Below are 17973 nucleotides of genomic sequence, written 5' to 3'. Positions count from 1 at the left end.
CCTCTCTCTCTGCCCCTCCCCCGTTCATGCTCTGTCTCTCTCTGTCTCAAAAATAAATAAACGTTAAAAAAAAATTAAAAAAAAAAAGAAAAAGAAAAATGATCTAAGAGAGTTTGATATTTTTAACACACTAATTTTCCAAGAATTATGTGCATTAGTGAAAAAGGAACCGAATGTTTGGACCACATTACAGAGCCGATTGTTTGCTGATTTATCCTCTCTAACTCATTTTATGTGAGGAAGAACATTAAGGTTATTTAATAAGATAACAGAGGTTTCCCAGGAAAAATATTCTCTCATTTTCTGTCTCTCATTATCTCTGTCATTTCTCACTGCCTTTCTCCTGTACTCTTTCTCTCCTTCTCTTGTAAAATACATATGCATAAAATATGTTTTTGATTTTTCCAGAGATAATAAAATTAATGTTTCAGTTATAATGGTTCATTGGGATACATGTTTTCTCCAATACTCTGGAAGTTATTTCTAGCTGTGGTGATAACAGCATTTATACTGGGTTCATCATGAGGAGTTCAAGTTACATTTTGTATGACTATCCCACTTATCTACATGAAATGCCCTCTTGCCAAAACAGTATAAATCCATCTTTCATACAGTATCCTTGAAAGACTAGCCAAATTTGTTAAAACAGGTGCATTTGCTAGTTTACCTAACCTTTATATTTTCTTAGTAAAAGAGAATACATAAGATATGAGATGGCAGGACATGGTTATAAGTAGTTTTACTTTAAGCTGAAATGATGGGGGAGGCATATTACAGTTGATGGGTAATCACTTTGAAGCTGACATTTTCAAGATCCACAGAAAAGGACACTATATAAGAATGTATTTTGTAGACAAAATTTTTTAACGTTTACTTATTTTTGAGAGACAGAGTGAGACAGACCATGAGTAGGGGAGGGACAGAGAGAGAAGGAGACACAGAACCCGAAGCAGGCTCCAGGATCCCAGCTGTCAGTAGAGCACAATGCGGGGCTTGAATTCACAAACTATGAGATCATGACCTGAGCAGAGGTAGGATGCTGAACCGACTGAGCCACCCAGGTGCCATGGAATATATTTTGTTAATTGGCAATATACCGTAGAGAGGAGACTTTGGGGAACACAATTGCTTCATGCATAGGTTTTCCAATGTGACTGCGGCAGCAATAATAGTATCCAGTGATACCAAGGTATGTATAGATGCGGTCTGGGTGTTAGGAAATGAAGTGGAAGATATCAAACATTATTTTTCTAGACTAGCAATATGGTTTCAAAAACAATAGCAACATCACAAATCAGAAGATTCAATCTGATTTTAGTGAGGCCATTGTGAAGCCATTTAATCTTATAACCATAAGAGTAATATTTAACTGTGTACCTGAAGGTATGACTATGAATTGAGCTAAATAATAAGAGATAAGTATGCTTGTTTCTGGCTCAAAATGCCTAAATCAAAATGCAGACCTTTCTTAAGGCAAGCTCTTGATACATTTTTTCTGAGCAAAGAAGAGGAAAAGGAAGAGTTGAGGACATATAACAAAGTCATTTTGGATCCTTCAACCTTGTGTTTCTTTAATGCTAAGAAATATGAATAGTATTTACTAACGAGAGCTCATCCTGCATTATTATTCCGACAATATTTATGAATCTCATACTGATTTCTTGTAAATATCAAAGAATATAATTTTATAATATATGCATTGTTTAATAGCTATACACATATATTTTCCAAGATTATGGAATCCATACTATAGCTTTTCTTTTCTCTTTTTAAAAAAAGTTTTCCTTGTGTGCGTTTTAAATATTATTGTCAGGTAACTATTAAAACTTCCTCAATCTTCTTTGTCAGTTTTATCCTAACACTTCTTAGCAATGGAAAGTAGACTTCTAAATCTTAGATGCAATATCTTGATTTACTTTTAGTGGTATTAAGCTTGAAGATCTCACCACCCTTTTTTACAGTGTGTGCTGTAGTGTTGGCTATTGAGTAAATGTGGTAGGAAAGCAGCCGACACAGAGCTACTAAAGCTATACATTAATATTAGATCTCCTTCACATGTAGCTATTGCAGCTGAATAGTAACTGTCCTAGGAGAGCACTGATGACCAACCCTGGAAACTCAGCAATTATTAATCCACTTCATAAATCACCTTAAGTTTTAATTTCAGTACATTTCCATAAACGTAACCTAAATAAATTCCGGAGCCACACATGATTACTTGATTGAGAAATATTAATATGTATTAATTCTGCAAGTGGACCTCTGAAATTGGTAGGTGAAAGTATAGTACACAGCACTAAAGTTTCCACAAACACGCATTTTTGCAAACACTCCTTATTCCCTCATCCTTCTTATGGTTAGGATGTCATGTGAAGTGGGATCCTCATATCTGCTGGCCTTTACAGCTTAATGAGTAAAAAGTTAGTGCCCATGCAGGGCCATGCAGTTTGGTTCTTGCCAAGTCTCTTGGATTTATTTGTTCTCACTCAGACCTGTTTTTCTCTGCATGTTCTGGCCGTAATGCCATAAGTAGGCCTCCCAGTAGTTCACTGGCCACAGTTTCAGATTGGAGGTAGGAAAACTTCTCATTGTCCATCCAGGTTTGCTTGGTAGTAAGTTCTCCCTGTGATTTTACCAGAACACTGAGGGAGAGGGAGGAGTGGAAATAAAGGCATGACACTCTGACCTATAAAACATATATACTACTTTTAATGAAGGGAAAATGATTGAATCAGTAATAACCCGTGGATAGTACAATGTAATTTACATATACATATTGTTTGTTTCTTAAGACAGCCCAATGAAGCAAATGTTATTAACTTCATTTTAAAGAAAAGGAAACTGAGGCTCAGAATGATTAAATAATTTTCCAAGGCCACTATTCAGTGAATGAATGAAATAAGGAATGAGTGAATCTCTAGGGAAAACAGCATGGATTGAGTGGAATAAGAAGCTGAGATAGAGAGGTCAATTTTTCAATCCATTTAGCAATCTATTTACAGAGAGTAAGCTGGTCTGACAGTCACATGGGGTTTATGTTTGGGGGTAGGATGCTGCTGAAGAACCAATGATGACAATTTTAAAAGAAACAAGAATGAATAACAGATGAAACATCATCATGGAGTAGAAGAACAATGGTGAGTCAAATGGACGGTTAGGCTTTCACCAGAAACAATTAGCTCTACGGTAAACTTTTCATCTGCCAGCATATTTTGAAAAACTTTTCTATGCTTCAGTGAGTCAATGTTTGAAAATTTAGGAGATAAACAAATTAATAGGATATATTATGGCAAAAACTGATTTAGGGAGTATTAAAAATAGAAATTTTGTTCAATAATTATTAAAGGAATTGAAAAAATTATATAAAAAAAGAAAGAGATAAAGACTCACCAGAAATTGGATAGTTTATATGCAAGTGCTACCTTCCAAAAATTGTACAGATGCTTCCAAAAAAATGAAAATGAAGGCATATTCTAGAATTAATTTTATGAGTTATGAATAATTTTGACAAAAATTAGACAGAGAGGGTAGGAGGAAGAAAAATAGTAAGTCTGTTTTGATCAATATAGATTCAAAATGTCTAAGGAAAATATTAGCAAACTAAATCCAGTTCTCTACAAAATAGTAATAAACAATATCCAATTTGGGTATGTAAAGTACTGTAAGGGTATTTTAATAATGCAAAAATATCTAAATGTGTATTCCTACATTACTGATTAAATGAGATCAACCATATCAATATCTCAAAAGATGCAGAAAAAATTTAAACATTTACTCATAATAAAAAAACCCTACTATAACAGGAATAGAAGGAAATTTTATGAACCTTATAAAAGGTGTCATTCAAAAAAGAAGAAAATAAGAAAATCTGTACAAAAACATCATATTAAGTGGGGGAAAATACAGAAATATTCGACTTAAATTTAGGAAAAAATTATGGGTGTTCTCTATGAATATCCCAGTTCAGCGATATATTAGAGCTCTGGACAGCATGAAAAGAAATAACAATTAGAAAAATTGGAGATCACTAATAGTACCATTATTATCAGCATATCATACAATTATTTACATAGAAATCCAAGTGAATCTACAAAATATGGGCAATAGAAACCACACGAGTAATGTGGCTCTTTGCAAGATCAAAATATAAAAGTCAAATATATTTTCTTATACCCGCAACAAAACATCAATAATAAACTATTTTAGTAATATTTAGTATACCAACACAAACTATAAAACAACCAAGAATAAACCTAATAACACATATGCAAGACCTGGAAGCAGAAAATTAAAAGCTTTATTGAAGAACACTAAGCAATATCTAAAATGAATCAAACATGCTGTATCGTGGATGAGGAAACTTCACTACATTATACAAACTTTAATTCTCCCAAAATTGATCTATAGGCTGAATGTTACTTTGTTCAAAATCATAATTGGTTTTGTTTGTTATTTTGTGTGTGTGGAATAGGATAAGTTAACTTTAAAATGTATATAGAAAAGCAAAGAAGGGATAATAGCCTAGATTCTTTACACTGTATGAGATACAGACTTATTATAAAATTACTTAAGGAATTAATGTGGTACTGGTTGAGGGATGGACAAATTTATGAATAAAATAAAACAGTTCAAAAAGAAATGTACTCATGTATAGAAATCTGATTTATGGTGGAGCTAGGAAGTGGAATTATTCAATAAATAAAAAGAACAAAGAAGAGAGAAAAATTGGTGCACAAGAGCCACAAGGAAAGATAGAGGGAAGGAAGGGAGAAAGAAAGAAACAAAAAGAAAGAGAGGATGGAGGGAGGGAGAAAGGGAGAGAACAGGAAGTGAATAAAGGGATCCCTACCTCGTACCACCACAAAGAATCGTCAAAAGCAAAACTGAAATTTTAAAAAAGATTATATATGAATTATCTTCAGACCTCCAAGTAAGCAAGCTTTTGTTACACAATATAGGCCAAAGGGCTAACCACTTATGAAAAGATTGATGAATTTGAATGCATTAAAATCTTGTGTATTAAAATACACATTAAAGTAAAAAAAAAAAAAACAACTTATAGAAGATAGTTGCAGAAAAAGCATTAAAATTAAGAACAATTAAAGACTTTTTTTTTACAAATCAACAAGAGACAAGGGAGTAAAGAAACAAAAGTCATGAATAACCATTTCACAAAAGAGGAAACGCATGAAATTAAGAAGTGTGACATTGTAAGTGTTAGAGTGGGTTCAGCCAAATTTTATCTATACTGTGAATGGATGCATGCACTGGTAAGACTTCTTTGGGAAACTAGAGTTGCATATAAGTATATCCTACTCTGAAAGTAGCAACTGCCCACGAAACCTAGGAATATGTCCAATACAGTTTTTGTAAGAACATAAATGAGCCAATCCAAATGTCCACCGACGTGGATTTCAAAAGACACATTCACCTAAATGATATTTACCAATAGAAATTGAGTAATTTCAACTATACATGGAGATAACTTCAGCTATCACATGAATGAATCTTAGTAATAATGCTACGTGGAAAAAGCAAAAAGCGAACAATATGTTGTCTATGGCATGCACATAATGACTAAGAATTCAGAATAGTGCTCACCTTTGTGTATGAGGAAGAGAGAAAGACCACAGAGGTCTATGTAAGTTATTAGGAATGTTCTTCCCTTGGGGTGGGCAATTAGTACACAGGTGCTTAAATTATGCATAATATTATGCCATACATAATATGAGCAAACAAATGGGAAATAGTCTCTAAGAAAATATTGCAACATGTCTAACATTATATCCACAATAAAGTACCTAAGAAAATACTTGGAAGTTTCATGTTCTAAATATTAATGGCTCTAATTATCCGATGGTGGGGTTTTAGTAAATTTTTATACATTTCTATTATATTTACGCACTGTTTGTATTACTTTAACAAACTGTTTTTGTAATAATGCTAATTTGAATGAGACACAGCATTCATAATATGTAGAGTTCATAAGACAATAATAAAAGACGACTCAGTGGAAAAGATGACGAGGGTTTGAAGATGCAGTCCACAGAAGAGATCACACACGTGTAAACCTACAGAAATATGCTCAATCCACTAGCAAGCAGGGATTTGACAATAATAGCATAATTCTATTTTTCACTATTACTGAAGAAATATCCTCAAGTTGTTTACCTACAGTGTTTTGAAGTTGAAGGAAATCGATATTCACATCTTTCATAGCGGGAGCTGTTCAGAGAGTAATATGATGGTATACTGGAACATTTCTCTTCTAGAAGATTAGCCTTCCAAAACATGCACATGTTCTCATAAACGTACTTCAAATAGTATTAAGTATAATACCTATTTTTTGTATTAGTGAAACACTAGAAATAGTTTAAAAGTACATGAAGGGAAATGGTTTCTTCGATCATGGAGTGTATACCTTATATAATGCATTCACTTATTATAAATCATGATGCAACCCTATATGAGCTGACATGGCAGGATCTCTTGCACATTTTTAAATAAAAAATGGACACAAATACATTAACAGGATGTATAGCATAATTCCATTCACGTTAAAAATATGTGAATAATAATGCTCATATGTGTACAGTCACATATGTAAATATATAGAAAAATTTCCTGGAGGATTGAATATTATATTACTACCAGTTGGTTACCCCTGGGTAAGGGAGATAAACAGACACATTCCACATATTTCTGTCTTGTTTCAGTTATTTATTTATTTATTTTTGTTGCAAGAAAATAGGCATATACAATTGTATAACTGCCTGCGATACCTGCCTTTTTAGCTTTCCCCAAGGTGGGTTTCTTTAACAAGCAGATGCTCTTTGCATTAGCAACAGCAGCTATGGTCATGTATTGCAGCCCACCCAGCAATTCGGCTTGAGTGTTCCTAGTAGCAAACACAGAGGGTCGTCAATAGCCGAGGGGAAGCCTCTATTTGCAAATTCTAAGTCAAAGGAAACAGAACCCCAAAAGCAATGTGATCAATTTCTTCCAGTGGTGGAAAGGCTGAAAACTCTCAAAAATATATTTGCTGGCATAATAGTTATATTTATATAATGATTCAAAAGAGCATTTTTGATTAATGAAAATTATTGAATTAAATACTACAATGTCACTTTGGATTATTTGTGAGTTGCAGATCAAATATGATAGGATATTTTAATAAAAATTATAATGTCTTAGTTTTGTTTTTGTAAACTTAAGAGTTGATGAATCTAGAATATATAATTAAAATATGTTTAAATCGAGATGTTCTTTTATTTTAGAATTTTATTCTAGATAGTTATTGAATATTTTTCAATAAGATCATTGATGTTATCTGACAGTTTTCATAAACTAAAAATGTCTGTCATTAGACAAAATGCTAAGAATACAAAACTTTACAAGTCCTAATTTTAAAGTATCAATCATGTGCCATTACATGCTTATTTTTCAGGTTAAACTTTTTCCGTGATGTTCCTGATTTCAGAGTGTTAGCCTGTGGTGGAGATGGAACCGTGGGATGGATTTTGGACTGCATAGGTAATGAAGACACATATTTAATGTCGCTGGGGTGAGACTGGCAACCAAAAATTCTTTATATTTTATTTATGTTATTTAATGCATTGATATCTTTGAGTGCTACGGTGGTATAATCGGACATCTGGCATGTTGCACGTTATTTACTGGCTTAATGTATTTTCTACATTTAGAAATTTTAATTGGTAAAATAATTTGCAATTTCTATATAGAAATCCTTCTTTTTTAAATCCATTTCTCTTGGAATTTCCTAAATCCTCAGAGCTATTTTCAAATCAGGCTTTACAAATTCCATTTCTTTCTTTGCCCCGAAGAGGGAGCCAAAGAGCATCTTAGCATTTGTGATAATGTGTGCCAAATAGATGTACTTATTTCATTGAAGCATGGAGCCTCGAAACCTTACCCTCTGTTTACATTCATATCACATGCATCAATCATTATTATTAACATAGCTATTTTTTATTTATCATGAACTATCTCATAGACCTTGTGCTAATATTTTTACCCCATCCATCCTCATTCTCACAACTTTTTGACATAGTATTGATAATCCCATTTTATAGAGAGAGGCTTTAATATATGGAGAAGTTAAATAATTAGAACAACGTTTTAAGAGCTGTGAATTGATAGACCTAGGATTCGAGCTCACGCCTAACCTTATTTTATATTGCTTCTCTATTTAAACTTTTAAAACATTTTTTTTAAAATAAGCAAACAAAGCAGATACATGACTGAGGATCAAAAGCAGACATGTATCACAAAAGCTTGATGGTTGAGAAAAATTATCTAGTTTTTCAGAGACAGATGTCACAACTCATTACAAGTCAGTAAAATGATCATGCACCGGCCTTTAACAGGAGATAAATGCCAAACAAATATCCATTTCTTTAGTTCTCATTTCAGCTACTACATTGAACAATTCTTTGTTAAAAACGGGCCCTTCACCAAAGGGAAATAGTTGGTTCAAAAGAAGTTTTGCTGTCTATGTAAATTGAAGCAAACTTTGATTTAGTTAATGCAGGTGAAAATATTCTATCTTTTCATACACACAAAAGTATTCAAATTAAAAGTGAATGCATGTTGTCAATACACTTTTGGTAAACATCTTATGACTTTAGTCCATTTTTTTTTTAAGAAACACTGAAAACTGTGTTCTTGGGCCTTTCAATAAAAGATGTAAATAGGATAATGTGCATTATCTAAAGAGAAAATCAGAAACAAACTGCAGAAATTAGAGCTGCTTGAATAGAGCCGGAGATCTTGTAAGAATGTTAGTGAAAACAGTACGATATTGTGAGTTTGTGTTAGCCTCCCAAATCTAAGCCTCACTGACTACACTGGGGCATATCCATCCCTAAATAATCTGTTGTCTCCACATTCTTCACACAGATGCATACTCACTTTGAGGGCTGAGCAGGTAGAAAAAATAAAGAAAAGTAATATATGTTTGTGAGAGTCATCAAAGGCATATGATGGTTTACACAAAACTATGTGGAATTTTGATGGCAGAGATCTTTACTGTTCTGAACCCAAAGCACTATGTTCTGTAAACCTTAATCTCAAAGAACCCTGCTGATCTCAGAATTACCCAGTTCTTATGTTGTTTGCTCTGACCCAAAGCAGCACCATGGGTAGGAACAACACAGTGAAACACTTTTAACATTTTACTAGCTTCTAGAGTTTGATTTTTTGAAACATTTTATTCCTTAAAGTGAAACATACCTAGAGTTGGTGTGCAAAAGGACTTTTTACAGGAATGCTCACCTCCACTCTGATGATAGCCGTCTAGTATATTCCTATGATGCATATACCTGAATCCTTGAGAATTTCAATGATGTTAAATCAAACCCACCATAATTTTTAACTGAGTTAAAATTTTAAAAGGCTTTATTCGGGCATAAGTCCCGAAAATTCCCACCACTTTGTAAATTATGGTATTTGTTTGTGTTTCATAAAGTGCTATAAATACACACAAATTAATCTTAATTTATAATTGTATATAGCTATAAAACATCACTTTTCCTGCTTGTAAGTACCTAGTGGGAAGCCTCATGCCAAGCTGTCTTATTTACTGTTTTTCCATCTGTGATGAAAATTTTATTTTATCTTAATTTTTCTATTCCACAGAAAAGGCTAATGTTGTCAAGCATCCTCCAGTTGCTATTCTGCCTCTTGGGACCGGCAATGACTTAGCAAGATGCCTGCGATGGGGAGGAGGTAAAACATAACACAATAATGAAAATCTTAAAAAACAGAAATACAGTGTAGAACATCCCCCCCCTCAAAAAAAAAAAAAAAACAAAAACACCTAAGCCCATCATTTTTTATATGTGATAACTGCCATGTGAAGTTAGTAAATATAATTGCTATGAGAGACACAGTATCTAGTTTTGAACAATAATTTAGGGTAAGGGAACAAATAATGGACCAATCGCTAGACTGTGAGTGCTGGGCTTTAATATGATACCAATTATACACTTTATGGGGCATGGCAAGTTTCTAAGCCTGATTGGTTTGGGGTTTCTAACTTAAGAAATGAGATAAGCATGGGTTAACTTTAAAGTAATGTTCAGATTTTTGATCTCTGAGTTGTGTAGCAAAATCACAAACAAAGGAAAAAAAATTGAAAGGCTAATGAATGATTTGTCCGGGAATGAATACATTAAGTAATACTTACTTTTTGAGACCCGCTTTATACCAGGCAGTGTGTTCTGTACTTGGGATACAACGTTAGTAATAGAAAACAAGATCTACCTTCAAAGGGGCCTTGAATTCCAGCAGCATGTAAAGTCATATGTAAATTTTGAGACTTCCTACTAACAAGCACACCTATAACCAACAGAACAAAAGGCCTCATGGAGGAAATGAAAAGATAACATAGGGAGAACCCTAACTGGTGGATAATGATAGCCATATAGAACTGAGGGTAGACTTTATAGGCAAGAAAGAATCTCAATTTCAGAGACCCAGAAGGAGAAAGGGACTTGATACACTCAAGGAATTCAAAGTGGAATATTGTGTATGAAATAGGATAAGGGGGGAATATTTCAAAAGGTCTTAAAATAATTTGAAGTATCATTAATAGGCTCTACTTACCTGAAGATGAGAAAGAAAATAAAACCAGATTTTGCTAAAAAAGCCAGAATTTAAATCTAATTTTATCTTCTAAATTCACTTAGAAAAGTTTAAAAAGTGTCTGCTAAAACAATGTGAATCAAAAAGCCCTTGCGTAGCTTGTTAAAAATACAGTGGCCTGACCTCACCCCAAATATGCTGAATGGAAATCTCTGGGGGTGACCTAGGCAGATGATTTTCTTTTTAAACAAACTCCACAAGTGACTCTGATTTACCATAAAAATTTGAGAACAATTGTTCTGTGAGTATTTGGCCTACTGGTAAACTCTAAGTCAGGTGTATATTATGTATGTGTATATGTATATGTATATGTATATGTATATGTCAGAATTGGAGACTAAGTTAAAAACTCGGTATATTATATATTTGTAAGTTTCATTAGGGATATAATTTAGTAAAAGGATATCATGAAACACTGAGTTAAATCTCATAGAATCTACAGACCAACAGACAGATAGAATGAACCATTACTTATAAGATGCTAGTGTTTGCCAGCACTTACACATGCGTATTGATTAAAAGGAAGAGAATCACACATGTGGCTTCTTGTGTATTCTTTCAAAAAATATTTTTGATGTTTGAAAATTAATGATTTTGTTTAGATTCCAAACTTATAAATGCCTTCAATCTCAAAATCAAATAGAAGTTACATTTGGAACATTTTCTAATGATTTTCTTATGAAACAATTTTAAGTATTATTATCAGTGGTCAAAGACACATGAATTGTAGATACGGAATATATGGAGTATATGTCAAAGCTCTGAAAGACTCAAACATATTTAGAGAATAATGGGGGGAAAGTATCCAGCTAGACGGTCAGGAACACCTCTCTGAGGAAGTAACATTTAAACTGGATTTAAAATATAGGGAAGGAGAATTAGCCTCCTAAACTGTAAGGGCTGAAGGAAGGCTGATGTGACTCTTGAATCAGTCGAGAGATAGTGGATAGCAATGGAGTGGGGGAGATTGGAGAGATAATCAAGAGCCAAAATAATGCTGGGGCTTGGTGGTCTTGTTAAGAATTTTATTAGATTGAATTTGAAGCACAAAGTGAAACTTGGAAAGAGTTTCAAAAGCAGCGTAACACAATGACATTTATGTTTTCAAAAATAGGTTAATTGAGGGTTATAACATAAACTTAAGAAGAAATTGTGAAAATGTAGACAATCACAGTTTTCCAAATAAGAACTTGTACTATAAGTACAAGTACTTGTACTTGTTTTCATAATTAGAGAATAAAAGGACTGGGCCAGGGTGATGATAAAGCATTATTTCCAAATGATAAAGCCTTATTTTCCAAATAAGAACTTGTACTATAAGTATAAGTACTTGTACTTGTTTTCATAATTAGAGAATAAAAGGACTGGGCCAGGGTGATGATAAAGCAAATGAAGACAAGTAGACAAACTGGAGTTGTGTTTTCAGGGAAGGACTGATAGAACCTGCCAGTGGAGTGGATAGGAGCTTTGTGGAAGGCAAGGTATTAAGGGAAACAGCAAGATGCCTAAGTGGAGTGATTAGGAAAATAGAGATACCATTTGGTAAAGCAACGTGCTCTGAAGTGTGATTATTTCTCACCAGGTGTGTAGCTAACTTCGAGCAAGTAAGTTGCTTAACAACTGCATACTGCCGATTCCTCATCAGATTTGAAAAAATGGTAGTGTCTGCCTTGTGGGTTCTGATACCAAGCTATCAAATTGTTTGCCTAATGTTTGTTCTGAGTACTTTAGGTAGTTGTAGTAATTATCATCATGCTTAGCATTTGGGAAAGAAAATAATCACTTGGTTAATTATTGGTTAACTTTTGGTCACTGTAATATGTTGACTTTAAGCTTATTGTTTGATAAGAATATATTTGGGAAAATGTAACACTGGAAGAATGTAGGAGGTCCTAGGGCATTTGAAAATACTTAGTTTACATTCTCTTTGCAGTTTTTCTGGCAATAATTAGTCTAACAAAAATTTAAGATTATGGCAGGGAAAATGTTTCGTGAGAGTGAGGGGATAAGAGAGTTTTAGACGGGGCACACACTTACAAATATATGTTATTGCTTTCCTTTATGTGACTTTCCTTTATAAAAATTTCTATGACTATTTTTTTTAAATTTAAAAAAGTTTTATTTATTTATTTTGAGAGAGAGACAGAAAGTGTGAGGGACAGAGTGTGAAGGAGAGAGAGAATCTCAAACTGGCTCAGTGCTGTCAGCATAGAGTCTGATGCGGGGCTCGATTCCATGACCGTGGGATCATGATCTCAGCCAAAATCAAAAGTCAGACAACCAACAGCCCCCCAGTCACCCCTGTGGCTTTTCAGATACATTTGGTCATAATATTGCATCATTAAATGGAAAATAAATATTAATTATGCTTTTATTTTGTTTCTTAGCCTAGAGGGATTATACGTTTTAAATCAAAATAATGGAAGCAAAATAACATCATTCTTTTCTAGAAATAGGCTTTTACTTATATATTTAGTGATTTTGATAAGTATTTTTTAAAAAAAAAGTATGACCTTCTTGAGTTTTGGAATCCTGTTTATAGTTACACATCATTATTTAACAAGCTTGTTCATAGATAAACAGAAACAAGTAGGGTGTAGACACTTGTTAAATTGGGGACTATAATTTGGAATTCTTCACCTTTGAAAATTAGCTCTCAACTGCAGATGTTGTGATTCTCAAAATAGATTTACTGCCTGTCTCTTTCCATTTTTATTTGGCTAGAAGGTTGATTGGCATTAGACTTATTCATACTTATCCATAAAAACTTTGAGAAAATAACCAATGGTAAAGATTTTAAGGTGAACAACACTACTAGAATCTAGCTCTAATAGTTAAATTTCACTAAATCCATTTCTACTTTGTTCTCTCCTGGTCAGTTGCTCTTCCTACATTTTTCTAGCATTATATTGAACCATGCTGCTGTTAACCTGAGATGTAGCTGAGGACAAGCTTAATATTTTATTTAAAGCATTATTATTTATCCATGTATCTGCTGAATATATGTAATACAAAATATATTATATATTATATTATATTATATTATATTATATTATATTATATTATATTATATATTTATATTATATATATTGTACTATACTTCCATGCTATATTGTACCATACTATATTACATTAGTATATGTAAATTGATTTACACCTGAAAACCATCATATTTATTTTCAAATGAGTAGAATTTGAACAATAGGTGAAGATACTTAACTTTTTTATTCAGTTCAACTGTGAAAATATATAAAATTCATTTGCGGGATAATATTTATTATCTTTATAAGAAATTAAAAATTTAGGAGACATTCAACATTAAGAATGAGGGCAGAACTATTAAAAATATGAAATTTATGTAAGTTTAAATATTTTTTTTTAGCAGCAGACAAAACTTTTTTAGAGTATAAGATGAGAAAGGAAGAATAGTATGAAAGATCTTTTTACAGAGAGGGGACACTCGAAAGTGACTATAGGCAAAGGGCTTTGTTTTATAAGGTTCTGATTAGCCCTCCCTCCCCTTCCCCCTTGTTCCTTCTCAGGTTCTACCTTACTAGCTGGATAACTCTAGGTGCTGGGTCCATTCCTGATTAGTTCACTTCCATTGTATGAGGGGTAGTCTAAGGCCACACCACTCCTTGTGGGTCATAGGTTTTGTGTTCAAGTCTGCCAGGTCTTTTGTCAAATTCCTAAGGGGAACTTAAGGGGGAGTAGGTGGTGTCTGTTGTATTCAAAAGAGAGACCTTAAGCCTGAGGGGGTTTGCTATGGTCAGACCCTCCCAGCCTTGTTAAAAAATATGTGTTTTTTCCCACTCAGGGACCTCAGGTCCTAATCTTTCCCTCTGCCTACTGAATCCTATCCTTTTCCTATCATATTCCCACCCTCTGAACACATGATTCCTAACTGCCATTAGGAACTGGGACAAAGCCTGATCTTAACTGCTTCCTGCTGAGCAGGGGCAATGACAGGAGAACATTAGTCAGGGCAAGTTTAGAGGTCGATCCATGGTCCGATATAGTGGGCAGGTGTTTGGAAAATCTGGACTAGCAAAATTTTCTTGGATGTCTTATTTTCTGGCATGTGCAACAACTTCTACAAATGACATACAAAGAGAATGTTAGGCCAACAAGCATTAATATTCCAAAATGCAATGCCTCTTTTGTGTGTGTGTGTTTGTGTGTGTGTGTGTGTGTGTGTGTGTGTGTGTATCAGGATTTGACTATACTCCCTTTTATTTTTTTTATTTTTTTTCAATATATGAAATTTATTGTCAAATTGGTTTCCATACAACACCTAGTGCTCATCCCAAAAGGTGCCCTCCTCAGTACCCATCACCCACCCTCCCCTCCCTCCCACCCCCCATCAACCCTCAGTTTGTTCTCAGTTTTTAACAGTCTCTTATGCTTTGGCTCTCTCCCACTCTAACCTCTTTTTTTTTTTTTTCCTTCCCCTCCCCCATGGGTTTCTGTTAAGTTTCTCAGGATCCACATAAGAGTGAAACCATATGGTATCTGTCTTTCTCTGTATGGCTTATTTCACTTAGCATCACACTCTCCAGTTCCATCCACGTTGCTACAAAAGGCCATATTTCATTCTTTCTCATTGCCACGTAGTATTCCATTGTGTATATAAACCACAATTTCTTTATCCATTCATCAGTTGATGGACATTTAGGCTCTTTCCATAATTTGGCTATTGTTGAGAGTGCCGCTATAAACATTGGGGTACAGGTGCCCCTATGCATCAGTACTCCTGTATCCCTTGGATAAATTCCTAGCAGTGCTATTGCTGGGTCATAGGGTAGGTCTATTTTTAATTTTCTGAGGAACCTCCACACTGCTTTCCAGAGCGGCTGCACCAATTTGCATTCCCACCAACAGTGCAAGAGGGTTCCCGTTTCTCCACATCCTCTCCAGCATCTATAGTCTCCTGATTTGTTCATTTTGGCCACTCTGACTAGTGTGAGGTGATATCTGAGTGTGGTTTTGATTTGTATTTCCCTGATAAGGAGCGACGTTGAACATCTTTTCATGTGCCTGTTGGCCATCCAGATGTCTTCTTTAGAGAAGTGTCTATTCATGTTTTCTGCCCATTTCTTCACTGGGTTATTTGTTTTTCGGGTGTGGAGTTTGGTGAGCTCTTTATAGATTTTGGATACTAGCCCTTTGTCCGATATATCATTTGCAAATATCTTTTCCCATTCTGTTGGTTGCCTTTTAGTTTTGTTGGTTGTTTCCTTTGCTGTGCAGAAGCGTTTAATCTTCATAAGGTCCCAGTAATTCACTTTTGCTTTTAATTCCCTTGCCTTTGGGGATGTGCCGAGTAAGAGATTGCTACGGCTGAGGTCAGAGAGGTCTTTTCCTGCTTTCTCCTCTAAGGTTTTGATGGTTTCCTGTCTCACATTCAGGTCCTTTATCCATTTTGAGTTTATTTTTGTGAATGGTGTGAGAAAGTGGTCTAGTTTCAACCTTCTGCATGTTGCCGTCCAGTTCTCCCAGCACCATTTGTTAAAGAGACTGTCTTTTTTCCATTGGATGTTCTTTCCTGCTTTGTCAAAGATGAGTTGGCCATACGTTTGTGGGTCTCGTTCTGGGGTTTCTATTCTATTCCATTGGTCTATGTGTCTGTTTTTGTGCCAATACCATGCTGTCTTGATGATGACAGCTTTGTAGTAGAGGCTAAAGTCTGGGATTGTGATGCCTCCTGCTTTGGTCTTCTTCTTCAAAATTACTTTGGCTATTCGGGGCCTTTTGTGGTTCCATATGAATTTTAGGATTGCTTGTTCTAGTTTCGAGAAGAATGCTGGTGCAATTTTGATTGGGATTGCATTGAATGTGTAGATAGCTTTGGGTAGTATTGACATTTTGACAGTATTTATTCTTCCAATCCATGAGCAGGGAATGTCTTTCCATTTCTTTATATCTTCGTCAATTACCTTCATAAGCTTTCTATAGTTTTCAGCATACAGATCTTTTACATCTTTGGTTAGATTTATTCCTAGGTATTTTATGCTTCTTGGCAAAATGCAATGCCTCTTAAGGAGGAGGCCTAACCATAGGAAGGAAAGACCCATTGTAGCCATCCAAGAAATTCCTCACATGTCTGGTCATTTTTTAAACCAATTTGACTGTAGTTTTCTTCCTTCCTCCATACTTATTTGGATCCTGTGATATCATTAGTTAGAATAATTAAGTACCTGAACTAGTTTATGGTTCTCAATCCTCAGATCTTCTTCTGGCTATCCAGTTTCCATAGGAACAACTCCATGAGGGGTATTTAAATTTACCTCAAGGAAAGATTGTTCTTTGATATCCAGATTGCTGTTAGTTTAGGCAATTTTGTATCTATCCTGGAGCTAGTAGCACTATAGCTCTATAGCACTATAGCACTATAGCACTATAGCTCCCTAATTTGGTCATAATATCTCTTTCTAGCAAGGGAGTGGAGCTCTCTGGCATTATCAAAAAAGAATATGAAAAAATTTAGGATGCCTGGGTGGCTCAGTTAGTTGGGTGTCCAACTTCAGCTCAGGTCATGATCTCACAATTTGTGATTTCGAGCCCTGCATCAGGCTCTGTACTGACAGCTCAGAGCCTGGAGCCCACTTCAGATTCTGTCTCCCTCTCTCTCTGCCTCTCCCCTGCTCACACACTCTTTCTCCTTCAAAATAGATAAACATTAAAAAAAATAGAATATGAAAAAATCAAGTCTCGCATATGCACCCTGGTAGCTGAGAGAAAAATTTTTCAGAGATGCCTCTCATCATTATGCAGTGTTCAGATAGTTGGCCGGGAGTGGAAAGGAAGACAGAAAAGATGGTTCCAGTGTCAGGAAGGAAATCAACTGGTTTACCTTGTATATCCAGAGTTACCAGAGGCTTTGGGTTTACGATAGCTAGTTGGTTTTGTGGAGCCATTTTAAAGAGCGTTGGACTATATCACTCTCTTTCAGGGACATTGGTTATTCAAGCCCTCATAGACAGAGGTCCCTGAAGGCATTCAGACTCCCAGTGCCCGGAATGGACAAGTAAATGGCACTTGGTTCCGGACCTAGGGAAATCCAGTGTGACATAGTGTGGAAAGCCACAACCAAGGCCTCAGATTTTTTCTTAAGCCTCCTTTTCTGTTCCTTACTCTCCTCATGATCTCAGTTGTAATGTACCCATTTGACAGCTCCAAAGAACTCCTCCAGGGTCCCTTCCAGGCCAACAGCCAACTTTTTGCAGCTTTCTCCAAATATCTGAGGCTGGTTGAGTGACAAATTTGTCCTTTAGGATCCTCGCAGCTTTGGGGGGTGTCAGGGAGATA

General features: G+C 34.9%; 1 protein-coding gene across 12 annotated transcripts in view; it reads left to right on the top strand.

The window, feature by feature from the left end:
* The window catches only part of DGKB (diacylglycerol kinase beta), a 725288-nt gene that overhangs the window by 278114 nt on the left and 429201 nt on the right, over nucleotides 1-17973 (top strand). For all 12 annotated transcript variants that reach the window (XM_060632583.3, XM_060632585.3, XM_060632581.3 and 9 more), the window contains 2 exons: nucleotides 7448-7533; nucleotides 9658-9747. In XM_060632583.3, coding sequence (XP_060488566.1) covers nucleotides 7448-7533; nucleotides 9658-9747 — 176 coding nt within the window. The remainder of the gene's footprint in view (nucleotides 1-7447; nucleotides 7534-9657; nucleotides 9748-17973) is intronic.

This window comes from Panthera onca, chromosome A2 (genome assembly GCF_046562875.1).
Source record: "Panthera onca isolate mPanOnc1 chromosome A2, mPanOnc1 haplotype 2, whole genome shotgun sequence".
NCBI lineage: Eukaryota > Metazoa > Chordata > Mammalia > Carnivora > Felidae > Panthera > Panthera onca.
Note: the sequence above shows the minus strand (reverse complement) of the source record. Positions and strands in the feature narration are given on the sequence as shown.